The sequence below is a fragment of the Callospermophilus lateralis genome, chromosome 6 (genome assembly GCF_048772815.1).
Source record: "Callospermophilus lateralis isolate mCalLat2 chromosome 6, mCalLat2.hap1, whole genome shotgun sequence".
Lineage (NCBI taxonomy): Eukaryota > Metazoa > Chordata > Mammalia > Rodentia > Sciuridae > Callospermophilus > Callospermophilus lateralis.
Window position 1 is genome coordinate 38043477 of NC_135310.1, and position 25135 is coordinate 38068611.

General features: G+C 31.6%; 1 protein-coding gene across 1 annotated transcript in view; it reads left to right on the forward strand.

Moving 5' to 3' along the window:
- Positions 1–1259: 1259 nt before the first annotated feature.
- Themis (thymocyte selection associated) overlaps positions 1260–25135 on the forward strand; it is a 180941-nt gene continuing 157065 nt past the window's right edge. Inside the window, exon 1 of the mRNA XM_076859750.2 lies at positions 1260–1350. Within this exon, the coding sequence (XP_076715865.2) occupies positions 1260–1350 (91 nt within the window). The remainder of the gene's footprint in view (positions 1351–25135) is intronic.

The window sequence follows — 25135 nt, forward strand, 5'->3', positions numbered from 1 at the left end:
GAGTCTGAACTCCAGTTTATAAGGAGTATGTGCAGCTTCCTGGTATCTTTAAAATATGTCTCTATCAACCAGTCTTCTTTTGCTTACACTTAAGATTTTTTAAAAAGATATCACTTTGAATTGTATACTCTGGCTTTAAAATGCTGTTTGAGTTAAATACAGAAAATAGAGAGGAGGGGAATTTTTAAAAGACTGGTTTTCATGAAGTTGCCCATGTTCGCTTTGGCTGTGAGCATTTTGAACTCCAAATTTGGACCACAACATTTGAATTGTAGAATTTAGGCCTCAGAAGAAATTATATAATTTATTTTATTTCTTCTACTTTTTTTTCTTTATATTTAGAAAATGAGACAGTAAGGGCCAGAGAAGACAACCTGAAATCTGCCTATAAATCAAAAGCAAAGCTAGGCTAGGAAACCCAGGTTTACTAATACCTCATCTAAATACTTTCCACTACAGTGTGGAGATTAGAAAATTCATTTTGCTTTACTCTATCAATTACTGTATCACTTTGCATATTGTATCTCTCCCCCACCCTCCTTTAAGATTCAGCAAAATTTTTAATGTGGAAGAATAACGAGTGGTTTCGATACTCTCTCCAGAGTATCGGATTTCTAAAATGAGCTGACACAAAGCACTTTTGTAACTAAACTTAATATAAAAGCACTAAGAGTATGCAAATACGGCATGAAGCCAAACTTTGAAATGAACTGGAGAAATAATGAATTAATGCAGTGTCATTTTTAAGATTAGACTTGAGTTATACTGATATATTCTGATCTTTCCTAGCGGACAAGCCACCAACAACTCTGACCCGAAAGTGCTGGCATGACTGTAGATGCACACCTGGGCCATCAAAAGACAGAGTGAGCTACTTGCCAATTCTCATATCACCCCACCCCCCATCCTGTTCTACTGTGGCAGAAGGAAATGAAGCCACAAGGAGAACAAAAAGAGCTGTAAAACACTTGTCTCCTGCTTCCTCATACCCTTATTATCCTCCCCACACAGAGCTGTTCCACCGGATTTGGCTCCAGTGTGGCATTCTGCCAGCCTGACCCCGGACGAATTATGAGCAAGGACAGCAACTACAGTGGAGTACCTCCCCACAGAGATGCTTCACCCTGGTTGGTTCCAGTGTGACATCCTGCCTGCCTAAGGGAGGAATTATGAACAAGGACCTGAGCTGTAGACAAGTAACACGCAGAAGCCACAAGTTTTTGTAAGAACCAGGTCTACACACAACCCAAGCCAGAGCAATGGCATTGTCATTGGAAGAATTTGTTCACTCTCTTGACCTGAGGACCCTCCCCAGAGTCCTTGAAATCCAGTCAGGCATCTATTTTGAAGGTAAGCATTCTCTAGTTCCTTTACTAGCTAAAAAGTGCTTCTAAAGTGTATATTCTTAGGGATTGGTGGGGGAAATTTTTATAAAGAATATATGTGTTCTGTAAAGGAAAGGTGATCATAGAAAAGAAAATAATTAACTGATGAATGGTCAAGACCCAATAGCATTAAACAAGGAAGAGCCTAGGTAAGTCATTGGGGTAAATGGGGATAAGGAATTAGGTGAAGCTTCTTGGGATTTTTGTAGGCTTTCAATAGTTCCATGAATGGTGAATCATTTCTGCTTATTCTTCAAAACTGGTTGTAATCAAGAGAGAAAAAAATTAAAGGTATTGATATTTGTTCCTAGAATATAAAACAAAATACCAATGAAAAAACAAAAACAAATATCAAAAGCACACTGTTTTCAAGGAAATGTTCCCCAAGCTCTTAGGATTTCTAAGTCTGTGTTTCATCAATGCTTCCCTTATTCTTTCACTAACGGCCTGACTCCTAATTTCTTAAATAATGGCAGTTTTTATTTGAAGGTATAAAAATTGATGTTCATTGCTGGGTGCAGTGGTGTATACCTATTTTCCCAGATACTTAGAAACTGAGGCAGAATAATTGTGAATTTGAGGTCAATAAAATTAAAACAAGAAAATGATGCTTATTCATCACAATTTTTTAAAAAAATTCTATTGAAAAGTCATAGTTCAATTAAAATTATCAAATTTTGGTATGACTAATTAAAGTATATTAATTCAGATAAGAGGATAATTAAAAATTCTCATATATAACCTGGAATCTTTTAATGTTTAGTTTGAACATATGCAAGATATAAGAACCACTTTTCCAGGAAAATTCTACCCTCACAGAAGGGTAGAATTGGGGCTGAGGTTATGGTTTAGTGATAGAGCACATGTCTGGTGTGCAAGAGGTTCTAGGTCCCATCCCTAGCACCCCAAAATTAAATGAAAGGAGGGATGGGGTTGTAGCTGAGCTGGGGTTGTAGCTCAGTTGTGGAGCACTTGCCTAGCATGTTTCAGGTACTGGGTTCAATCCTTAGCACCACATAAAAATAAATTTAAAGAAAGGTATTGTGTTCATTTACAACTAAAAAAAATTTAAATAAAATACATGAAAGGAGAGAGAGAGAGAGAGAGAGAGAGAGAGAGAGAGAGAGAGAGAGAGAGAGACTTTGAAGAAAAAGATGATAGAATTGAAGCAACAGTAGAGTCAGATTCCAGTCAAAATACTGGGAAAATTATTTTAAAAACTGTTGGTAGGTAAGTCTTTTCCATTCATAGACAGTCTCTGACTCATGATGGATAGAAAACAATTTTTCAACTTTATGTTGATATAAAAAGCATACTCACAGATCATTTTGTTTTTCATTTTCAGTATAGTATTCAATCAATTGCAAGAAATATTAAGTGCTTTATTACAAATAGGCTTCCTGTTAGATGATTTTGCACAACTCTTTAGGCTAATGTAAATGTTATGAGCATGTTTAAGGTAGGCTAGGCTAAGCTATAAAGCTCAGTAGGTGAGGAATATTAAACACATTTTAAACTTATATTTTCAAATTACAATGGATTTTTCAGGAGGTAAACCCATTATAGTCAAGGATTATCTGCTAGGTGTTATGAAATAGAGATTGACACATGTCAGCTCCAACTTGTATGTGCATACACACACACACACACACACACACACACACGCACACACGCACATACTCCACACCCTTGTAGAATAATTCATTGGAACAGCTTATTATATAGTTTTGTTTAATTCATTGGTACATTGATTATTTGGAATCAGACCATCTTTTTTCAAGTGTGGCATACTTGGACTTCAGTTTCTAAGCCAGCACCAAATTGTCTCATAGTTTATGTTTTTAAGGCTTTAAGATGTTCTTCATGTCTAGGAAAGATTTATTCTTTAATAGTTTATATGAACTTTACAGTTTTATATTTTACATTTGATCTTTAGTTCACTTTGAGAACATTTGCCAGGAGGTGTAGAGATATACAATTTCAGTTTTCTCTGTACAATAATGTCTTTAGCTGCTTATCCTTTCCCCATTGATTTTCATTGCCACCTTTACATCATACAATGTGCTCACATATGAAATCCATCTGTTTCTGACATGTTTTCTATTCCTTTAGTTTACCTTTTTCTTAATTGAATCAATGATCACACTATTTTTGTAATAATGGTTCTGAAATGTGTTAATATGTAGTCAGTGTTTATTCAGACCACACCATTGTTTTCATTCCATTTTTCTAAGTTCATTTAGGTATACTTTTTGAATACATTTTTTAAATCAATTGATTCCATTAGAAATCCAACTGGGATTTTTATTGAGTGTACTTATTTAATATATTAACTTGGGAAGAAATGACATTTTATGTTGTTTTACAAATGAAAGATGTTTAGACCTTCTTCATACTTTATTATTTTACTACTATGTTGTAATTCAATCAAGATGAATTTTCACAAAATAAGCACATTCATATAACTATTATCGTAATCTAGAAAAAGAAAACTACAATTATTATGTCTTCCCCTTTTCAGTTGTCTTCCCCCAAATTAATCACTATGATGACATTTGTCCATTTATGAATGTTATAAGAAGGGAGAATTATGGTATGTGTTCTTTTCTAGTTGGCATACATGTTTAACGTTATGTTTTAAAAACTAACCTAGATTGTTTTATATAGTTTATTCATTTTTAGTGCATATTATATGTTTTGGATATATAAACCACAATGTATTTATCATTCTATTGCTAATGGGTATTTGAGTTGTTTCCAGTTTGAAGTTGTTACCAGTAATGTTGTCATGAGCATTCTTGTTAAGTTCATGTTCACATGTATATGCATTCAGTTGGGTATAACAATAAGATAGTTTGCTATGTCATGTGGTATGTATATATTCAGACTTCGTAGGTATTTAAAAAGTCTAAGCAGTTCCAATTTGCATTCCTGTTGACAGTCTGTGAGATTTGCCATTAAACCATATGATGACAACACTTGGTATTACTGGTCTACTAAATTTTAGTAGTAGCTTGTATCTCCCTTATGATTAATGAGATTAACACTTTTTCATGTGCTTTTTTGGTTAACTTGAACCTTCTCTTTATAACATTCATATCTATTGCTCATTTCTATTAGATTTTATAAATTTTTATTGCTCATTTTATGAAATATATATAAAACTGAGTCTTTGTCAATTGACTGTGTGGCAAATATCCCCTCTCATTGTGTAGCTTAATATTTCATTTTCTTAACAGTATCTTTTAATGGATATATGTTTTTAATTTTAGAGTTACTGTGGTCAATTTATAACTGTATTCCTTTCCATGTGTTGTCAAGGAAATATGTTTTGTGTATCCTAAGTTTATTAAAATATTCTGTTATCTTCAAGAAATTATATTTATCCTTACTTTCAAATAATAAAATTTCAGGTAAGAAATTGAGTTTTATATATGGCTTAAAGATGAAGCCAAGATTTATTTTTCTCTTTTATACAGCCAATTAGTACAGTGACATTGAAAAATTGTTTCTTCTGATGCATTACTATGTTTGTACCTTCTATGTACATGCCTGAGTCTCTTTCGAGAAATTCTATGCTGTTCCATTCATTTAATTGCTATCTTCATACCAATTTCATCCTGTCTAAATTTATGTAGATTTGCAACAATATAAAATTTAGTTTTTTATATAAAATAATACATTGCCCTTGTTCTCAAATTTGATTGCATATTTGAAACACCTGAGATGTTTTAAAATGTTGATGACTTGGTTTCTCCTTAAGATCTAAGAATTTAACTATGAAAGAGGTAAGGTGTCACCATCAGGTTTCTAAAAATGTCCCTGATGATACAGCCAAATTTGAGAACTACTACTGTAGAATAAGCTCTACAACTTATTATTCTCTTTCAAGTCTGACTCTTTGAATTTTCATATACATTTTAGCATTGACTTATCAACTTCCACAAAAGTCCTCCCAGAATTCTGATTAGCAGTGCATTGATTTGAAGAAAATTAACATCATTTTAAATTAAGTCTTCTGATCCATGAACTGAGTGTAGCTCCCTAGTAATGTAAGTCTCCTTTCGTACTGTCAATAATGTTCCATGATATATTTATGGAGAACTTGCAATTTTTTTCAGATTTATTTTTAGTTTCTTGATTTTTTTGTGGCATTGTAAGGGATATCTTTTTATATTTGCATTTCTCTTTGTTGCATTGGTTGAATTTTAAGAGCATATCTTTAGATTATTATCTTTGATTTTTTTAAAAAAGCACATTCATGTTTTCTATGAATATGGATGGGTTTTCTTTCTCTTTCCAATGATTGTGCTTTTTCCCCTTGAACTGAAACACTGGTTACTGCTTTCAGTACAATAGCAAATAGTATTAGGGATAAAGAACTTCACAACCACAGATAGCGTCAGCAATTTAGTACCAAGTATGCTCATTTTACATTAAAGAAGTTTCTGTTTTTGAAAAGATTTTCCAAAATAAAAATCATGAATATATTTACCAAATATTCTCTGTGTCTTTTATAATAGTCATATAATTTCAATCTTATATGTTGATTTTTACTTTCTGTAATGGGCCTGAACCCAGGAACTTGCACATGCTAGGTGAATGCTCTATCCAGCCCTATGGTTTGCTTTTTTTTTTTTTTTTAATGAATTTTGTATCTCTTTTAGGGAATGAAATTGGCTTAATTTTTTTTTTTTACTACTTATAATGTCCTACTCAGGCTCTCATATTAAATCAAGTTATGTTGAATATGTAAAATTAATTGGGTAGAGTCTTTTTCTATTCCTTCAAAGATATTATAAAAGTTTGGGGTTATTTTTATTTAAATATTTAGTGGAATTTCCTATGAAATCATTTTAAGCAGGGCTTTCTAACATAGAAATCTTTTAAATTATAAATTTCAGGTTTTTTAAGAGTACTTTTTCCCATCCAGGGTCATAGTTTTGTTTTGTTTTTCCATTTAAGAAACAAAGCAAAAAATCGAGAACACTTATGACAGTTAAGAAAATGTCTCTATAGAGATCTTTTTATTTTTTATTTTTTTATTTTAATTTATGTTTTTTTATTGGTGCATTGTGATTAGAAGTAATAATGGGATTCATTATGACATATTTGTATAGACACATAACATAATTTGGTCAGTCTCATTCCCCAGGCCCCTCCCTTTCCTTCCCTTCTTCCCTCTCCCTAGTCTCCTTCCTCTACTGGTCTCTCTTCTAATTTCATGAAATCCCCCCCTTTTTTTCTATAGAGATCTTACATGTCTTAGGCTAGTGCCAAGAATGCACACAAATACACATGTGAATTTATATTACTGCATTGACCTAGTTTTTTACTGTTTTTCATTGAGGTAGAGAACTGTGATGAAATATTATCAGCAGTAGTGAATTAATTCTCTTGTGATTTCTAATAGTTTATCTTTTTTATTTTCTTGAATTTCCTAACTCAATATTGATATCATTAGACATCATTCAGAGTTCTACTGTTCCTACCATTTTAGCTTGCTTTTACTTTCCTTACCATGTGGGGCCAGGCCCTCTAGTACTATGCTAAGCAATAGTGGGAATCTTTTCCTTAAACCTAATCATAAAAAAAAAAAAATTCAAATTCCTTTATGATATATAATGTTTTAAGGTTTAAAATTCAACTTTTTCTAAATTAAGTGAGTTTCTCTCTTTGCCTCATTTTCTAGGTGTTTCCAAAATAAATATCTGATCAATGCTTTTCATCATTAAGATAATGTGATTTGCTTTCTTTAGTCTATCTATATGAGTTACTTGGAAATATTTTTTCCAGTGCTTAAGAATCTTTTAATATCACATATGCATGTTTTTGAAATATAATATAGATATTTGTAATTATACTCAGATTTTTTGCATTTAATCACAATTAAAATGAACTGATAAATTTATCTGTTTTAGTTTTAAGATAACACTAGCTTTCTAAAATGAGCTACATAGAATTTGTTTTCTATTTTCTGAGGTAATTTTCTAAATTTAATTTCTGATTCTAAGTTCTTTTTCTGATTTTAAGTTCTTTCCTAAAATTTGGTAGAACTCTCTTGTAAAAACTAATCAATCATGGAATTTTTGAAGAGAAACCAAAATGTGATTTTTCCTCAAATTCCCCATTGTTTTGCTTCTTTTATTGATTTCTAATCTAATCTTCATTATTTTTTCTTGCTTCTCTATTTGCTCTCTTACCCTTTTCTAACTTCCCATATCAAATCAGTATTCATTTTTAAAACTTTTTTTTGCTTCTTGATAAATGTATTTAAAATTATTTTTTTCTAAATAATTTTATCGACGGTTTCCCAGACCTTTCATCATGTAGCATTTCCATTATTACTCAGTTCCAATTACAATTTATTTTCTTTTAAATTCCATGGCTTTTTATTTTATTTATTGGCATAGCATATGGAATTTCATTTAGCTATCCTTTTTCTTTTCATTAATAATTTTATTGGCCAGATGTAGTGGCACATACCTGTAATCCAGAGGCTGAAACAGGAAGATCTCGAGTTTGAGAACAGCCTCATCAACTTAGTGAGACCTTGTTTCAAAAAAAAAAAAAAAAACATAAAAAGGATTGGGGGTATAGCTCAGTGGTAAAGCACCCCTGGGTTCGATCCTCAGTACCAACAATAATAACAATGATGATAAGGATGATGATGATAATTTCATTGTATTTTGTTGGTGAATAATACAATGTACTATAGTATTTCTTTGTAATTGATTGAGGTTTCTTTTAAATTGTAAAACATGTCCTACTTTGAGGTTTGAGGGAAATTGAAAACAACTGACATCAAGTAATGTGAGGCTGAGATACTATATTGAAAACTCCAACAGATAACCACAGTGACAATGTTAACAAAGTAAACTGTTATTAACATGTTATCCAAGCACTCATTATTTTAGGAAGGTAAGTTTGTCCTACCGATGTCATTCATAGAACTTAGGTTGTAAGCTCAGAACTCTGCTTTCTGAGAAAATTACAAATGAGAAATGATTCTATAGCCAATTTACAACATTTAGCCTTTGTTTTGTTGTCATTAAGTAGCCTTTATTGTAACTATGGAGGTTAATGTAGAGATTAATTGAGCTATTGTATATAAAGTCTTTCGCAAAATGATTGGCCCACTTTTATCTTCCAGTAAATCTTTACTATTATTATTATTACCTAGATGTTGGTATTTGAGAAGAAAAACTTATCACCATTTCTCAAAAGTAAAATAGAGCTAATTCAAATTCTTCTGTTGCTTCATATATGAACATAAATTGAATAGAGAGAAAAATTATAAAAATTAAAACATTAACCTAGAACTGATTTAAAACTATTGAGCTATGAACTTGAAAAATGACTAGAAATTAAATTCATAAAATAAATAATTTTCTTATTGCCAAATTCTCCAAAATATGCAAGTGTGGAAAAAGACAAACAACAAACTAGGAAAATAATCAGATCATATACAGCAGACAGAATGTAAATATCTTCACTTTTTATAATTACTATGTAACATTAACAAAAGTGTGTCTAAAATTTAAGAATGGAAAAAAATGTAAAAAGCAGTTTTTGTGCCATAAAAATATAAGATATCTTCAAATCTAACAAAAAATGTGGTATGAATTAAATCATTATTTACCTTTTAATAGTCAAAGGTAAGAAAAAAGATTCATAAAGCCCAACATAAGCACAGATGGCTACAAAGGAGGTGAGGCATAGATGGTGGGTGTATATATTTACAGACTTTCCAGGTAGCCATTGGGCAATTGCATCAATTTTAAAATATGCTTAAACATCTGACGTCTAGGAATTAAGTTTAAAATATAATTACAAAATAAAAAATAAGGATTATTGTAAGAATGCTCATAGAAGCATGTTTTTTTTAATGGACATTAAGCAAGCTTCAGCATGGAATAGCTTACATAAATAAGCATGATACATTAAATGGCATTATTCCAAGGGCTAGATTATAATTTGGAAAAACACAAAGCCTCTCCCCTTTTGGAGCTGATAACCCAGTAGAAAGGACAAATGAAAACTAAATGATAGATTTTAATATATGCAAGTTACTGATTAAGAATAATCAAGTGTATGAAATGTCAAGATCTTTGTATTGTCTTGAGCAACTAATAAAAAATAAATAAAAAATTAACAAAAGAATAAAATGAAGTAGAGGGGAGATCTTTGGATCCAGTAACCAGGATTCATCCCTTAGTTTTCCTGTGTTCTCACGTATATTAATAAGTGCTGATGTTTTTAACCCCTATGAACAGTCAATTTCTCTTAAACCTAAATCAAGGCACCATCATCTCTCTTCTGGATTATGATATTGTTGATGAAATGAAACTTTAACAGGTGTCTGAATAAACTCTAGAAATGAGGCTTGCAAACATCTGGAAGAAGAGCATTCTTGCTGAGAACTGACCAAGTACAAACCTTTTAAAAGCTTGTTTCATGTGGTGGAGACACAGGGAGGAGACCGAAGGGACTGAAGCAGAACATTTGATAAGAAAAGACACGGATTGGAAGGCTGGAGACATAAATGGGCAAGCCCACCCAAATCTTATAGGTCTCAAAGATGTAGTGACATATAGCATGGCACACAATAAGGCTGAGGAAATGGGTGGGGCCTATAAGATAAGGTGGTAAGGGAAGGCCACTGTGAAGATCAGATTTTGCAGTAGACAATCTAAATATGGAGAAGAAACAGCCAAGAAAAAATCTGGAAAATGAGGGTTCCAGAGTGAATAGATAGAATAAACATCCAGAGACCAAAAGGAGCTTAGACTATTTGAAGAAGAGAAAATATAACCCTGAACCTCAAGCATATAGGAAGCAGGAAGGAGAGTCAAATGACAGAAGGTGCGAAGGGTGAGAACATTTCAAGGATTTTGGTTTACAGAAAGTGAATGCCAATGATCTGCTTGAGGCAAGAGATTGACAGTGTCTTTTTTGGAGGATCATTAAGTGCCTTGGGGAGAACAGATGATGTGGGGCAAATGTGGACTAAATAGGCACATTAGAAGGCTATACAATAATCCAGAAGAGATATGATGGTGTCTTTCTTTAGGTATAAGAGAAATGAACAGTCAGGATGTGCTTTAGAGGCAAAAATGTTAAAGACGTGCTAATGGATTTGATATGGGTGTGAGGAAATGAGAAGATTTTTGCCTTAAGCCACTGAGAAAATATTTGTGCATTTGACAAAGTGGTGGAGAGCAAGGGAAGTTAGGTTTGGTGAGAATAGCAAAAGTTCTACTTTAGACACATTAAATGTAAATATTATTTATCTAGGTGGACAATTCAAGTAGACAATTGAAAATTCAGTTTTGGCCATAGAGAAATTGTGTCATGATCAGAAGGCTCCATCTATGACTTAATAGATCAGGAGTTTATTTGATCAAAGATTTCATCAATATATCTTTCATATATGTATTTTATTTCTCTATCAATATTTGCTTTCATACTAAAGAATACATGACCCTGGTGTACTGGCATATTTCTGTAATTTCCAGCGACCTGGAGGCTAGGGCAAGAGGATCACAATTTCAAGCCCAGCTTGAGCACCTTAGCAAGACCCTGTCTCCATATAAAAAACTAAAAGGGCTGAGGATGTACCTCAGTTATAGAGGGCCTCTAGGTTTAATCCCCAGTACTGAAGATGAAAAACAGCAATAATATTTTAAATGATTCTAAATTCTAATTTTTATTCATAATGCAAACCTGTTTCTCTCTCATAAAACCTGCTAACTTTATTTTAACATTAACAATTAATATATGCATCAAATTAATGTAACTATTAAATATTTTTATTACTGAAAATGTTGATTAAACACCTTATAATAATACGGTGATTCAAATAGTTCTAATTTAATTATTTCAGTACTTACTTTGAATGAGAGCTATGAAAGATACCTCATAAGCTTCCAATGTACACCATATGTAACCTACACACAGAATATGCCTATCATTAATATTTGTGCCTATCAATTTATATGTGAAATAGCCTCCATAAATCTGACTTTAGCCATTTCATTAGATAGCATTTGTATGCAGCTGATGCCAAACCTATACTAGTAGAAGTGCTTCTATGCCATTTTCTTTCTTGATAGGCTCTGCAATTTTTGATTCTGGAGAGGCTTTGTAGGTATCCTGTGAAGTGCTTGTCTATTTCATGAAGGCTAGTATCATTAAAATTAGAGAGTAACAAGTCTTAACTTGACAAACATTAACTCTGTTATATGAAAGTATATTGAAAAAAAAATGAATGCATGAGGAACATTCTTTTGACACTTATGTTTTGGGATTCACAGTATGTCTCAGCCTAATGTATACTACACATATCATATGACTCTGATGTAAAGATAACTGACAACTTTTTAACATCAAATACTAGTAAACTTAAAATTAAATATTAGTAAACGTTTACATTAAATACTGGGATAGTTTAATTTTCTTATTTGTTTCTTATAGGAATTAATATAAAGTTTTAACATTTTGCTTATCTCAAATCTTATACTTAATGAAATGTGCAGGCTGGTTTTAGATTCTTGCTAGGAGATGACAGATTACTACCATAAGTCCCTCTTAGATTCAAGTTCTGCATAATCATGATGTATGTATAGATAAATTGACCTGTGCTATCATGTCATCTTCAATTTTTTGAAAGAATGGTTTATAACTAAGGAACAAATTTGAGAAATCAAAACACGGTATTCATCAATTTATTTTCTTCTACTTTGAGTACGTGATAGGATTGCATTTCCCAGACCTTTATGGTCATATGTCATGTCCTGGAATATAATAACAGCAAAAGTAGTGAGTGTCATGTTGTAGCCTAGGCCTTACAGACCAGCACATATTTTAACATATTCCATCCTCAAAGACTCCATTGAAATGGCAATTTCACCATCCTGGCTTGCTAAGTGACTATAATTAGCAGATTCTATCATCATCCACTTGTATTGGACATAAAATGGAATAAGAAGTATACCTTATTGTTTAAATCTTTGATATTTTGATGTTCTTTTTTATCTTAACATAACCTAAGATTTTCTTACTGATATTTTGATGCAATTTGTTAATGTTGAAACTGAACTTTTTATCAATTCAAAAAATTAGACATCAGGCATATTGGAATCTTGCAATGTCAGGGAAAGTACTTAAATAATGATGCTAACACCTGCTCAAAGGAAAGTGAGTTCACCACTTAGTATTCAGGAAATGATCTATTGCTTTTTTTTTTTTTTAAAGAGAGAGGGAGAGAGAGAGAGAGAATTTTTAATATTTATTTTTTTTTTTTAGTTCTCGGCGGACACAACATCTTTGTTTGTATGTGGTGCTGAGGATCGAACCCGGGCGCACGCACACCAGGCGAGCGCGCTACCGCTTGAGCCACATCCCCAGCCCGATCTATTGCCTCTTTGACTATGCTTCATATTGCTAACATTACCACTCACCCTTATTTGCTTTAGTAACCATTTTGGTATTGATTTTTAAAAATTAGTAAAAAAAAAAAAAATTCATAGGTTTTTAGCATTCTATTAAGCATCCTCCAATGACTTTATTTTTTTCCTAAGAATAAAAATCTTTCCGTGAGTAATAAAGCCCTGTACTGTCTCCCTGAGTTTGTTGTCTGCTATTCTTTCTTCTTCCTGATGCTCTGGTTCTTCACTGTTCCTCAAACTTAGGAGTCTTCTCTTGCCCCAAGCTTTGCTCACACTGTTTCCTTGGGCTGGAAAGCTCCTGTATTCAGACATTGACTTGGCTAACTCATTTTTCTATGAGATTTACAACTTCCATAACTTTCCCACTATCCTTTCTCTACCTTCCATATTCTGTTCTTTATTTTCCTATTTACCAAAACACCTATCTCCTTCTTACAGACAAGCAATTAATTATTCATTTCTTTTCTGTTTCCCCATATTAAATTTTTCATACAGTTTTACTGAGGTATAATTTACATACTACCAAAGTCACTCTTCATAAGAATGGAATTCAATAGTTTCAACTAAATTGATAGAGTTGTACAGTCATCATCAATTTAAGACCATTTCTACCACCTCAAAGAACTGCCTTGAAGTAGTTTGCCATCAATCTCCACTGCTTTCCTAGCCTCGGAAAACCACTCATCTAATTTCTGTCTATAAATTTGCCTTTCAGAATTGGTTCGTATAAAATTAATCACATAAAATAAAATCTTTTTTGTCTTGCTTTTTTCATGTAGCAAATTTTCGTGTAGCTCTTCCACATTGTAGCATGTATTTTGTTCTTTTTTATTGCTACGTGGTGTTTTATTGTACGGATATATCACATTTTTTATACCCAATGCCAGTTTAAGGATGCTCAGTTTGTTTTATGTTTGGAGATATTGAATAATGTGCCATTCAAAATTTCCACCAATAACGTCTGAGGATCCCAATTTTACTCCATCCTCACTCCTCACTCAAGTGTTGTCTTTATATTATAGCCAGTATTATCTTATTGTCATTTTAATTCACATTTCCCTAATGACAAATGATGTTGAATACTTTTTCCTATGCTAATTAGCAATTTATTTGCCTTCTTTCATAAAATGTCCCCTCAACTGTTTGTACATCTTTGACTGTATTGTTACTTGTTGCTGAATTATAAAAATTCTTTATATATTCTGGATTATTCGATTTGTAAATATTTTCTTTTTTTCATTTTCTTAAACTTATTTTGAAGTAAAAGCTTTTAAATACTTATAAAGTCCAATTTATGTATTTTTACCCTTGAGGGCTTATTCTTTTGTATTATGTTGACTAACCCAAGGTCAGAGATTTCCCTTCTGTTTTTTATGATGGGTGTGTGTCAAGGACCACTCTGGGTTTGATTATTTTCCAGGACTCACATAACTCACAAAAGCTCTTATACTCAAGGTTATGTTTATCATTATTTAACAAAGTTTTATTACAGGAATGTATTGGCACATTTGAGGGGGAAATGAGAAGCCAGTAAGGCTGCTAGGAGAGAAAAAAATGATCAGAAATATTATCAGAGATGAAACAGTAGAGAATCTTATATAGTCCTTTTTGATGCTGTAATGTATTATGGGGAACCTGGAGATACCAACCTAAATAGCAAAAAGAGCTAAAAACTCTGAAGGCATTTTTCTTCATTATGAGTTTACAAAGCATATACCATTTATTTTCACTTTTTATCAAGAAAAATGCTGATGAAAAATTATACATACATTCACAGAAGTCAAAGCATAATTTTGTCTTGAGTTCATAAATAAGATGCTCAAAAGTGTTTCTTGTAGCAATTTTTAAATGTCAAAAAGATGTTTTTTTCACTCTTGGAAGCAAAAATTTTTAAGTATCATGTTTTGAATATATTAAATGTTATATATTTCTTGTTTCTGCAAAAATATGTTAAACTCATGGAAATCATTCTCTAAAGTTATATATATGTATCCCTTCATTAAAAAATAAAAACCTTTTTAATTTGTTGATAGACCTTTATTTTATTTATTTATTTTTATGTGGTTCTGAGGATTGAACCCAGTGCCTCACACATGCTAGGCAAGCGCTCTAGCACTGAGCCACAACCCCAGCCCCATGTCCCTTCATTTTTTAAAATTTTATTTCATACATCTTTCCTTCTACAAAATGAACTAAGTATGATCCATCCCCTGAAAGACTCCTTGGGACTGTAAAAGGAGACGAATATAGTTTTTTAAATCAATATTTATAATACAATGTATATAATGCTCTGACATAAACAGTTTTGAGAGCACTAGGGAGCTGTAACTTACCACCCATGAAAGACAGAGGAAGCTTAACAAGAGGTGATAATTTTGCTGGTATTTGTAGCCTAAATAAAAAATAACTAAGTAAATTAAAAACTTTCAGAATGAGAGAAAAGTATTTAGAAGGTTATACAAGTTTTAAAATTCAAAATGTGATCCAATTGCTGCTCAGGAATAGCGGATGATCAGGCATTTGTAGTCATATTTTAAATGGCTCCCAAATTAAAACAAGAATATTGAATTTCTACTGTAATCAATAGACATTATAAAATAAATTATTTTTATGGACTGAATATTTGCCTTCCTCCAATCAATATGTTCAAGTCCTAATTCCCAGCGTGACTGTATTTAAAGATAGGAAACTCTAAGGAAGCAATTAAGTTAAATGAGGTCATAAGGGAGGAACTCTGATTGGATGGGACTAGTGTCCATATAAGAGGAGACACAAGAATGTTCTCTCTCTTTCCACCCACATGGGGAAAGGCCATATGAGGCCATGCCACAAGGTAGCAGGGTGCAAGCCAGGAAGAATGTCCTTACCATAAAAACTGAATCAGTTAAAACTAAGGGAAAATTAATTCTTACTGTTTAAATACCTGGCCAATGGTATTTTGTTATGGCAGAGATAGCTGCCACAGGTTATTCTCCTGATCACAAAACTAAAAGATAGCCATTATAGGTATTTTGAAAGTTACAAAAAAAAAAAAAAAAGAAAAAAAAGAAAAGAAAAGAAAGAAAAAAACCAAAGAATTTCTGAGACTTCTAAAGCAAAAACACTCTGAATAAGTGGATCAGATAGATATCCATTCTAACAGAGTTAGCATGTGGATATAAAAACGAGATAAAAACTAAGGAGGTAAGAGCAACACAAGCCCTGGTCTTTTTGAGTTGTATCTTCTAAGCTTGACAACTTATGGGATGCAGTGAACAATGGAGGAGTTAAAATTTCCAGATTTGTAGCATGGTAAACGATAAAAACATAAAGTGAATAATTCAGTTATATTCCAATGAATTGGAGGACCCTATAAAACATCCTCATACAAATAGACTTGAGACAGCCAAAATCATGCATCTCAAGTACAAGGAATGGTGGAGTGGTCAAGGCTGACATTACAGATATGTATGTCTTATTATTTCAGGGATTGTCCTATGGTCCATGTATCACACAAGAAAAAAAACAAAACATGTGGGTTCCAAAGAACACCAACATGGGTGGTGTGGATCCCGGAGACATCTATAAAACCAAAAAATCTGCCTCTGTATTGAAGGAGAAACTTCAGAGTAGAGTGGTTGTTGGGAAAGAAATGACATATAGTACCAGATTGAGAACGTGAGAGAAATAAGGGTGTGGTTTTAGCAGGTGGTTTATGGTACATTAGTAAAGACTGATAGCTGAAAAATTGAAGGCTTACTATTGGGGATATATATATATATATATGATTACTTACCGTTATATATATAAGTTGGAGGTATAAGCATATATATATATACTACATATGTAATAAATATATTTTGTCTATGAAATATGTGAATAGAAGTAATACAACATAATAATTATACTTATTATATGTTTCTTAATATATGCATTTGTGTTCATATATATGTACAAATAAATATTTAATCTATTGAATTAATTAATTAATTAATTTAATCTATTGAATTAATTAATCCATTAGATTTATAAAGTTACTTAACTGTTGGAATTTTTGTGAGATTATTATGTTGATTGCCATTTTTCACGGTCACTTATCTATCATAACGCCTGTTTCTGCTCCTGGGTTAAACTTAAAGTTTATTCTTGTTCTGCCCTTATGAAGAGTTTGAGAAATCCTATAATGAATGCTCTCATTATAGAATCAGCAATGTCTCTAAGATATTTTGTAACAATTAACTAATGACAATTTGATTGCCTAGGTAAAAATACATAAGAAATAACAATAGTGGCTACAAGTTTGTCTTGTATTTAAGTAATTTTTTACTAATGAGAATTTAATGATATGACATTGAAGAATTGACTCTGAATCTGATTGAATAAGTATATTGACCAATAATACTTAATGAATTACACATTATATAAAGATGAATCTATGGATTTAATGTTCGTATGAGAGTTCATGTGACAAAAATTATGTCTGATTAATAGCTACAAAATTCTTATATGGTTAATAAAATTAATCTTTTACTAGCTTAATTTAATCAGTCAGGGACATGATAGTAAAATCAGAACAAATTTAAAAACTATAGAATTAATATTCTAGTTGTACTTATTCACATTTCATAGGTTGTAGGCATTTAGTCAAAACAAAAACTTTTTTTCACTTTTTGATATGAATTTACAATATGGATATTGGATTACATAGACTCAAGTGTGAAATAAAATTATTTAGAGTCTAATGATATATTGTGTGTTACATTTAAAAAATAATTTCTGCTTAAGAAAAATAGAGCAGTAGTATTTTTTATGTGAACTTATATTTGTAATGATTTAAATGTTAAATGTCTAACATTGAATTTCTCCATGTGCTTATATATATTATGCTTCCAAGGTATGAAATTAGTCTTGAGAGCCAGGACAGACAGTCTCAGACATTAAAAACTGACAACTTTTGAAATTTAAAATGGATAATTATTTATTAGATAAATATAAATTTGCTCTGTGTGCATGGTGTATGGTTAAGCACTTAAATGAGTGTCCAAACTAAATTTGGAAACTTTAAATTTATTTGAATTATACTAATTTGACAATGTACAAAAATTATTCATTAGGCTACATTTTTATAGGCACAATCTTGCCAGAAATGGTGTTTGATTTTTTTCTTTTAAAAACTTTGGAATCATTATTCTGTTTTCTTTTTGTTTTTATTTTATTTTCTTTATTATTGTTATTATTATGTTTTTTGTTTGTTTTTAATCTAAGACTCACACTTCAGCTACTGTCTGTAAACTCTAGTTATCAAAATGCAACTGGCAGAATACTGTAGGTGAGCAAGAAGTCACAGATTTAATGTAATTAGACATTGTGTTTTTTTAAATAAGAATCAAAAACTTGAAGTTTAAAATTTCAGTGCATTTTTATATGTGTGCTTGAGTGAAACACATTTCTCTATAAAATTTAGCTTAAGCAGAACTTGTTATTTAGGAAAAAGTTCTAAAACAGGTGCATCACAAAGAAGCTTAGATAAAAGTATTTCAGTTGTAGTCTTTTTAAAAGCTGTAGAGGAAAATAACTGCCACAACATTTTTTTTTATGTTTATTTTAGTGGAGGTTTGCCAAAATGCAGGCATTTTTGTATGAAGGGGTACATTATTTACATCAATAATAGAATATTCACATTCAAAATTTTCTCTTATGTGTTGTTACACACCAATCTTGACTATGCATAAAAGTAACCAGTGATTTCTCATCTTACATAAATAAAGATCATATGCTTTCTTAATTTCATAAATATGAAGAAATAATGAGCAAGAGTTTAAATAAAATTACATTTTTGTTATCTGAATCATTTTCAAATGATATTAAATGGAAGTTTTGGCTAGTATTCATTTTAATAGGCACAAATTACTGGTCAATTACTTATCACAGAACAGCATTTACTAAAGGAAATAAAATCAGGATGCCTTACGAGTAGTAGTTATATTTTTGTATATTATATACTGGTAGATTTTGTTAGGCAATTCTAAATGACTAGTGAGTAAGTGTTGAAATGAAAGATAAAGTACTTGAAATTAGTGGTTAAAAACCAGAAAATTGTTTGTAGAAATCTCAATCTCTGATGCAGTATTCAACCTCTTGAATTTAAAAATTTTATTTTTAGTTGGAACATCTAATTTGTTTTACTCCTAATAAATATTTGGAATGGTCACAGCTTTTAAAACCAGAATTTTTTTAAAAACTATGCCATGAAAGGTACTTAAATCAAATTTATACCTTTTCTTATGAAATAATACTTTTTTTCCCCATGAAAATGGGACACCATAATTTGACAATAGTATTTTTTTGTTGTTATTTTAAAGAAAAATAATCTATTAAAAGATTTTTTTAGGGCAGTTTTATACTTGCCTACTAACCATTCAGCTTTTTAATTTTAAAAAACATAATTGGAACTAAAAGTTTTTCTCTAGGGTAGAAGGGTTGGTTTTAGTGATTCAGCATTTTGTCAGTTAAGGAAAGAACACCTGCCCCATGAAGGATGTGTGAATTCTAACCACAAACCAAAGTGCTTTTTTCTTTTCTATCATTTTTTTTTTTTCAAACTTCTCTATTGACTTCAGGAAAAACTTAAAACATAAAAATAGTGTTTTCCTGGAACTCTCAAAGTCAAATCATGAGGTTTTTGTTGTTGTTGTTGTTGTTGTTGTCGTTATTGTTATCGTACTGGGGATTGAACAACCCAGGGTCACTTAAATACTGAGCCATATCCCAAACCCTTTTTATTTTTTATTTTGGGACAAGGTCTCACTAAGTTGCTTAGGGCCTCGCTAAATTACCTAGGCTAGCTTTGAATTTGTAATCCTCCTGCCTAGGCCTCCTGAGCCATACTACGATTATGATCATGTGCCACCATGCCCAGAGAGTTTTTATTTAATGATTCATTAACAGAAACTATTCTGGCTTTTAGATTAGTAACAAGATTGTCCTAACTATATTTTTTTTAACATACCCCACTCCCACATAATTCCCATTTTTAAAAAAGTAATTTCCTACACTTCTAGTAAATCTACTCTATTTTAGAATGACCTAGCATAGTGAGAATGCCATAGCACCTACATTAATTTTGAATTTACAAATACTTATACCTATCCAATTAACAAGTGTTTTTTGTTGTTGTACTTTTTAGATATACATGACAATAGAGTGTACTTTGACATAATATATATACATAAAATATAACTTTCTATTCTTGTGGTTGATCAGGATGTGGAGTTACGCTGGTCATGTATTCATAAATGAACATAAGAAATTTATGTCCAATTCATTCTACTGTTTTTCCTTTTCCTATCCTCCCTCCCTTCTTGTCATTCCCCTTTGTCAAATCCAACGGATTTTTATTCTTTCTCCCCGCCCTCTTATTGTGAGTTAGCATCTGCCTATCAGAGAAAACATTCAGCCTTTGATTTTTTAGGATTTTCTTATTTCATCTAGCATGATCATCCCCAGTTCCATCCATTTACCCACAAATGCCATAATTTCATTTTTTCTTTCTGGCTGAGTAATATTCCATTGTGTATATATACCACATTTTCTTTTTCCATTCATCTGTTGAAGGACACATAGGTTGGTTCCATAGCTTAGCTATTGTGAATTGAGCTACTATAAACATTGATGTAGCCACATCATTATAGTATGCTGATGTTAAGTCCTTTAGGTATTTGCTGAGCAGTGGGATAACTGGGTCAAATAGTGGTTCCATTCCAAGTTTCCTAAGGAATCTACATACTGCTTTCCATAGCTGTTGCACCAATTTGCAGTCCCACTAGCAAAGTGTGAGTGTATCTTTTTCCCCACATTCTTGCCATCAGTTGTTACTTGTATTCTTGATAATTGCCATTCTGACAGGAGTAAGATGAAATATCAATATAGTTTTAAAATTTGCATTTCCCTAATTGCTAGTGATGTTGAACATTTTTTAATATATATTTGTTGAACAATTGTATTTATTCTGCTGTGAAGTTTCTGTTCATTTCCTTTGCCATTTTTTGATTGGGTTATTTGGGTTTCGTTGTTATTAAGTTCTTTGTGTATCCTGGAGATTAATGCTCTATCTGAGGTGCAGGTGGCAAATATTTTCTCCTATTCTCTAGGCTCTCTCTTTGCCTTCTTGATAGTTTTCTTTGCTGTGAAGATGCTTTTTAGTTTGATATCATCCCACTTATTGATTCTTGATTTTACTTCTTGTGCTTTAGGAACTTCGTTGAAGAATTCAGTTTCTAAGCCAACATAATGGAGAGTTGGGCCTACATTTCCTTCTAGTAGGCACAGGGTCTTTGGTTTTAATGCCTAGGTCATTGATCCTCTTTGAGTTGATGTTTGTGCAGGGTGAGAGACAGGGGTTTAATTTCATTTTGCTACATATGGATTTTCAGCTTTCTCAGCACCAGTTGTTGAAGAGTCTATCTTTTCTCCAATGTATGTTTATTCTAGTAGGAGATAACTATAATTATGTGGATTTGTCTTTATGTCTTCTATTCTGTACCATTCATTTCTGTTTTGGTGCCAATACCTTGCTGTTTTTGTTACTATAGCTCTGTAGTATAGTGTAAGTCCAGCATTGTGATGCCTTCTGCTTCACTTCTTTTGCTGAGGATTGCTTTATCATTTTGGGCCTCTTATTTTTAATATCACGATTGCTATTTTTATTTCTATGAAGAATGTCATTGGAATTTTAATAGGAATTGCATTGAATCTGTATGTGGTAATATGGCCATTTTTAAAATATTTATTCTGCTTGTTCAAGAACATGGGAGGTCTTTCCATCTTCTAAGATCTTCTTCAATTTATTTCATTAGTGTTCCATAGATTGTGGGGATTTTTTCATTTTTTTAAAATTTATTGTTCTGAAGTTTTTACTGTAGAGATCTTTCACTTCTTTTGTTAGGTTGATTCCTATATATTCTATTTTTTGAGATTATTGTGAATGAGATAGTTTTCATTATTTCTCTTTTAGTGGATTCATCACTAATGTATAGGAATGCAATTGATTTATGGGTGTTAATTTTATATAGTGCTACTTTGCTGAATTCATTTATGAGTTCTCTTAAGTTTTCTGGTGGATGTTTTTGGGTCTTCTATAAATATAAAATCATGTTGTCACCAAATAAGGATAGTTTGAGATCTTCTTTTTCTATTCATATCTCTTTAATTTTTTTCTTCTAATTGCTCTGGCTAGGATTTCAAGGACTGTCGAATAGATGTGATGAAAGAGGGCATCCCTGTCTTGTTCCAGTTTCTTGAGAGAATGCTTTCAATTTTTCTCCATTTAGAATGACACTTGCATTGAGTTTAATGTACATATCTTTTACAATGTTGAGGTGTGTTACTACTATTCCCAGTTTTTCTAATGTTTTGAACATCATGGGTACTGTATTTTGTGAAATGCTTTTACTGCATATATTAAGATAATCATGTGATTCTTGTCTTTAAGTCGATTGATGAAGTCACAAGTTTTATATAATTATGCCATTTATTCATTAATAGAGAATGATAAAACTTTTTATGTTAATGAGAGCATCAATTATTTTTAATCAAACTTACATATAAAGAAACATTTTATTCAATCAATGATAAAATATTCAACAATATCTGTTAATTCAGCTGGTATTCTTTGAATGGTTTCCTGATACTGCTAGTGTGATGAATTTAGAGCAATAAAGATCATGGAGTCATCATGGTCCTGATGAATTCAAGGCCAACCTTTGTGAGGTCAGACTTAAGAGTTGCAAAAATATTTCAAGACATGCTATACATTAATATTTGTTCAGCAAGTCATATGACAACTGGGTCGATATTGTTTCTCTTAACTATTAATTACACCATCTGAATTTTCACATGATATACCTAAGGGGAATTTCCTTTTTCATTATAGAAATTATATTTTGCAAAAGACTTTTTCCTCCATAAATTGACAATTAGCAAATTATATCTTAACACATGCTTTAAAGCTTATTTTAATTTACTGAAGATGGAAGGAAAATAGAAATTTTAATTTTTGCTTTTGAAAACTTCTTACCAGGAAAAAAATTCATTCTTTTGTGAGTTCTCATTTTTTAAAAAATTAACAGTCAAATTAACTACTGAGAGATGCTATTCATCTAACAAGTGATCTCTCACATTACATTTTTTCTGTTGGGTTTCATGCTAGTTGCTTTTTTAAATTCAAATAGCTTTCCAAAACAAAGCAGAATGATTCAAGGAAGCACTGTGTTAAAAAAAAAAATAGATCACAGGCTCATTGTTCAGTAAAATTCAGTTTTTCCTATTTCCTACTGATTAATTTTAATTTCAGATTTTCTTATTAGAGGCAGCTAGAAAAAATTCATGCCAAACTTTCTAGTAAAAATGATTATTTTTGCAAATGAACCAGAGTTGATTTAGTCTTTTGTCAAATTAATTTAAAAATTAGGTTATTTTTGTCATATATGGATAGACTTCAGTCCTTGGAAGTACATGACAGCTATTGGTCTCTTTCCCCACTAATGAACTGGTCTAGTACAATGAAAGAAAACCTTAGATCAAATTTTACCAAATGCATAAAAGGATTTTTTGCAGGCAAGTATAAGATCAGTTATGTGACCCTCATGTGAACTTGATGTAGTCCCGGCTATTTGTCCTTTGAAGTTCTCTGGCAGTATCTTGCATGTGAAGTTCATTAAAGACTTCAAGAATGTTCAGCAGCAGGATTCAGCTACCCTTCTACTTAGAATCAGATAACAAAATTGCTTTTCATCAGACCTTCTGAACCCCAGCAGTAAATCATAGAACCCGAATTTGACTCACTAGATTCTCACACACCTTTGCAAGAACAGGAATGCCCATGTTGTATTTGGAACTAATCAACACACTTTGTGCACCACTGGTTTCACCCATGAAGCAACCTTACTAATAATCACTGTTACAATGAACAAACTATAGGTTGATAGGAGATAAGAGTAAGTGATATTTGTGATAGTTGTGGAATTTTGCCTGCTGACTAGTCATCTGGGTTTATCTTTCCTTATGCTTTCCCAAGGGTTAAAATATTAAACAGATACATGTACATCTCATTTTCTATGCTGAAATATTTTAAGTAAATTACCTACATATTATAATAATCTTAAATATTTATCTCTACACACTCAGACTGCTCCATTCTTACTTTTAGTGGAACAGATCTAACCATAGAGTTAGTGGTGTTGGTTTTCTTTTATCTCTCTCTTACGGTTTTAGCTAACTCCTAAAGCTATATGCTATTTCAAGTTGATTGACAGTGTTTTGACTTTATCTATTTGGTAATGTGTAATAATATTTGAAACCTAATTAAATTTTGAAATTTACTAGGGAATTTTTTTTTTTTAAATTACATATTCCTGGCTTCTACCTCTATAATCTGATTGAGAAAATTGGGTATCTGTATTTTTAAAATTTTCCCTATTCATTCTGATGCAGTCTATCTGTAAACAGTCATTTAAGAGGAGCTAGACAGAACCTTCTCTGCCTAAAGATGACCATTTAATATGGGAAAAAAATGTATCAAGAACTAAGTTATTTATTTTCTTCACAATATTCCATATCAATGAATCTTAGTACCCCCTCATCTTTATACCCCAACATGTGAAGCTGAAAGTCAGTTTGGCCTTATTTTTCTACTGATTTTTTCTTTTCAACCAGTCGTGTTCGTCAGTTTTAATGTTTGCAGCTGTCTCCCTACCTGCTTTGCATGCCTGCTCACCCTGTAACACATCTCATTTCCCCTAATGTCTCTTGCCACTCCAAAAGAAAACAACTGTTAATAAAGTTTTCTCAGAATAATACTTCATTCATTGCCTGCATTTCAAATCTATGCTCCTTCAGTTCATTCTAGCCATAGACTTATTATTTTATCGGAACATCTTGGAAAGACACTGAATGTCTTAAAAAATTTTAATTTGTATAAATCTGAAAAGTGACATTTTTATTCTCTGAATAGCCCGTTCCATTAATATTAATATCCAGCCACTGAGATTGACCTAATTTGGCTATAATCACATATCAACTACTACATATGTAGATTTTCTTGAGTTTACAAAAGGAAGTTCTTTAGTTTATGTTTCAGTTCATAACCCATTTTGGTAAATATTTGTAAGTATATGATGAGGTTTGGTACTAGGTAAATTATTAATTATTTTTGATTTATGAATATCCAATTTTTCTCCTACTATTTGTTTTTGTTTTAAAAGCTTGTATTTCCTGAATTGAATTACTTTTGCAACTGTCAAAAATCAGGGTTTATTTCTGTGT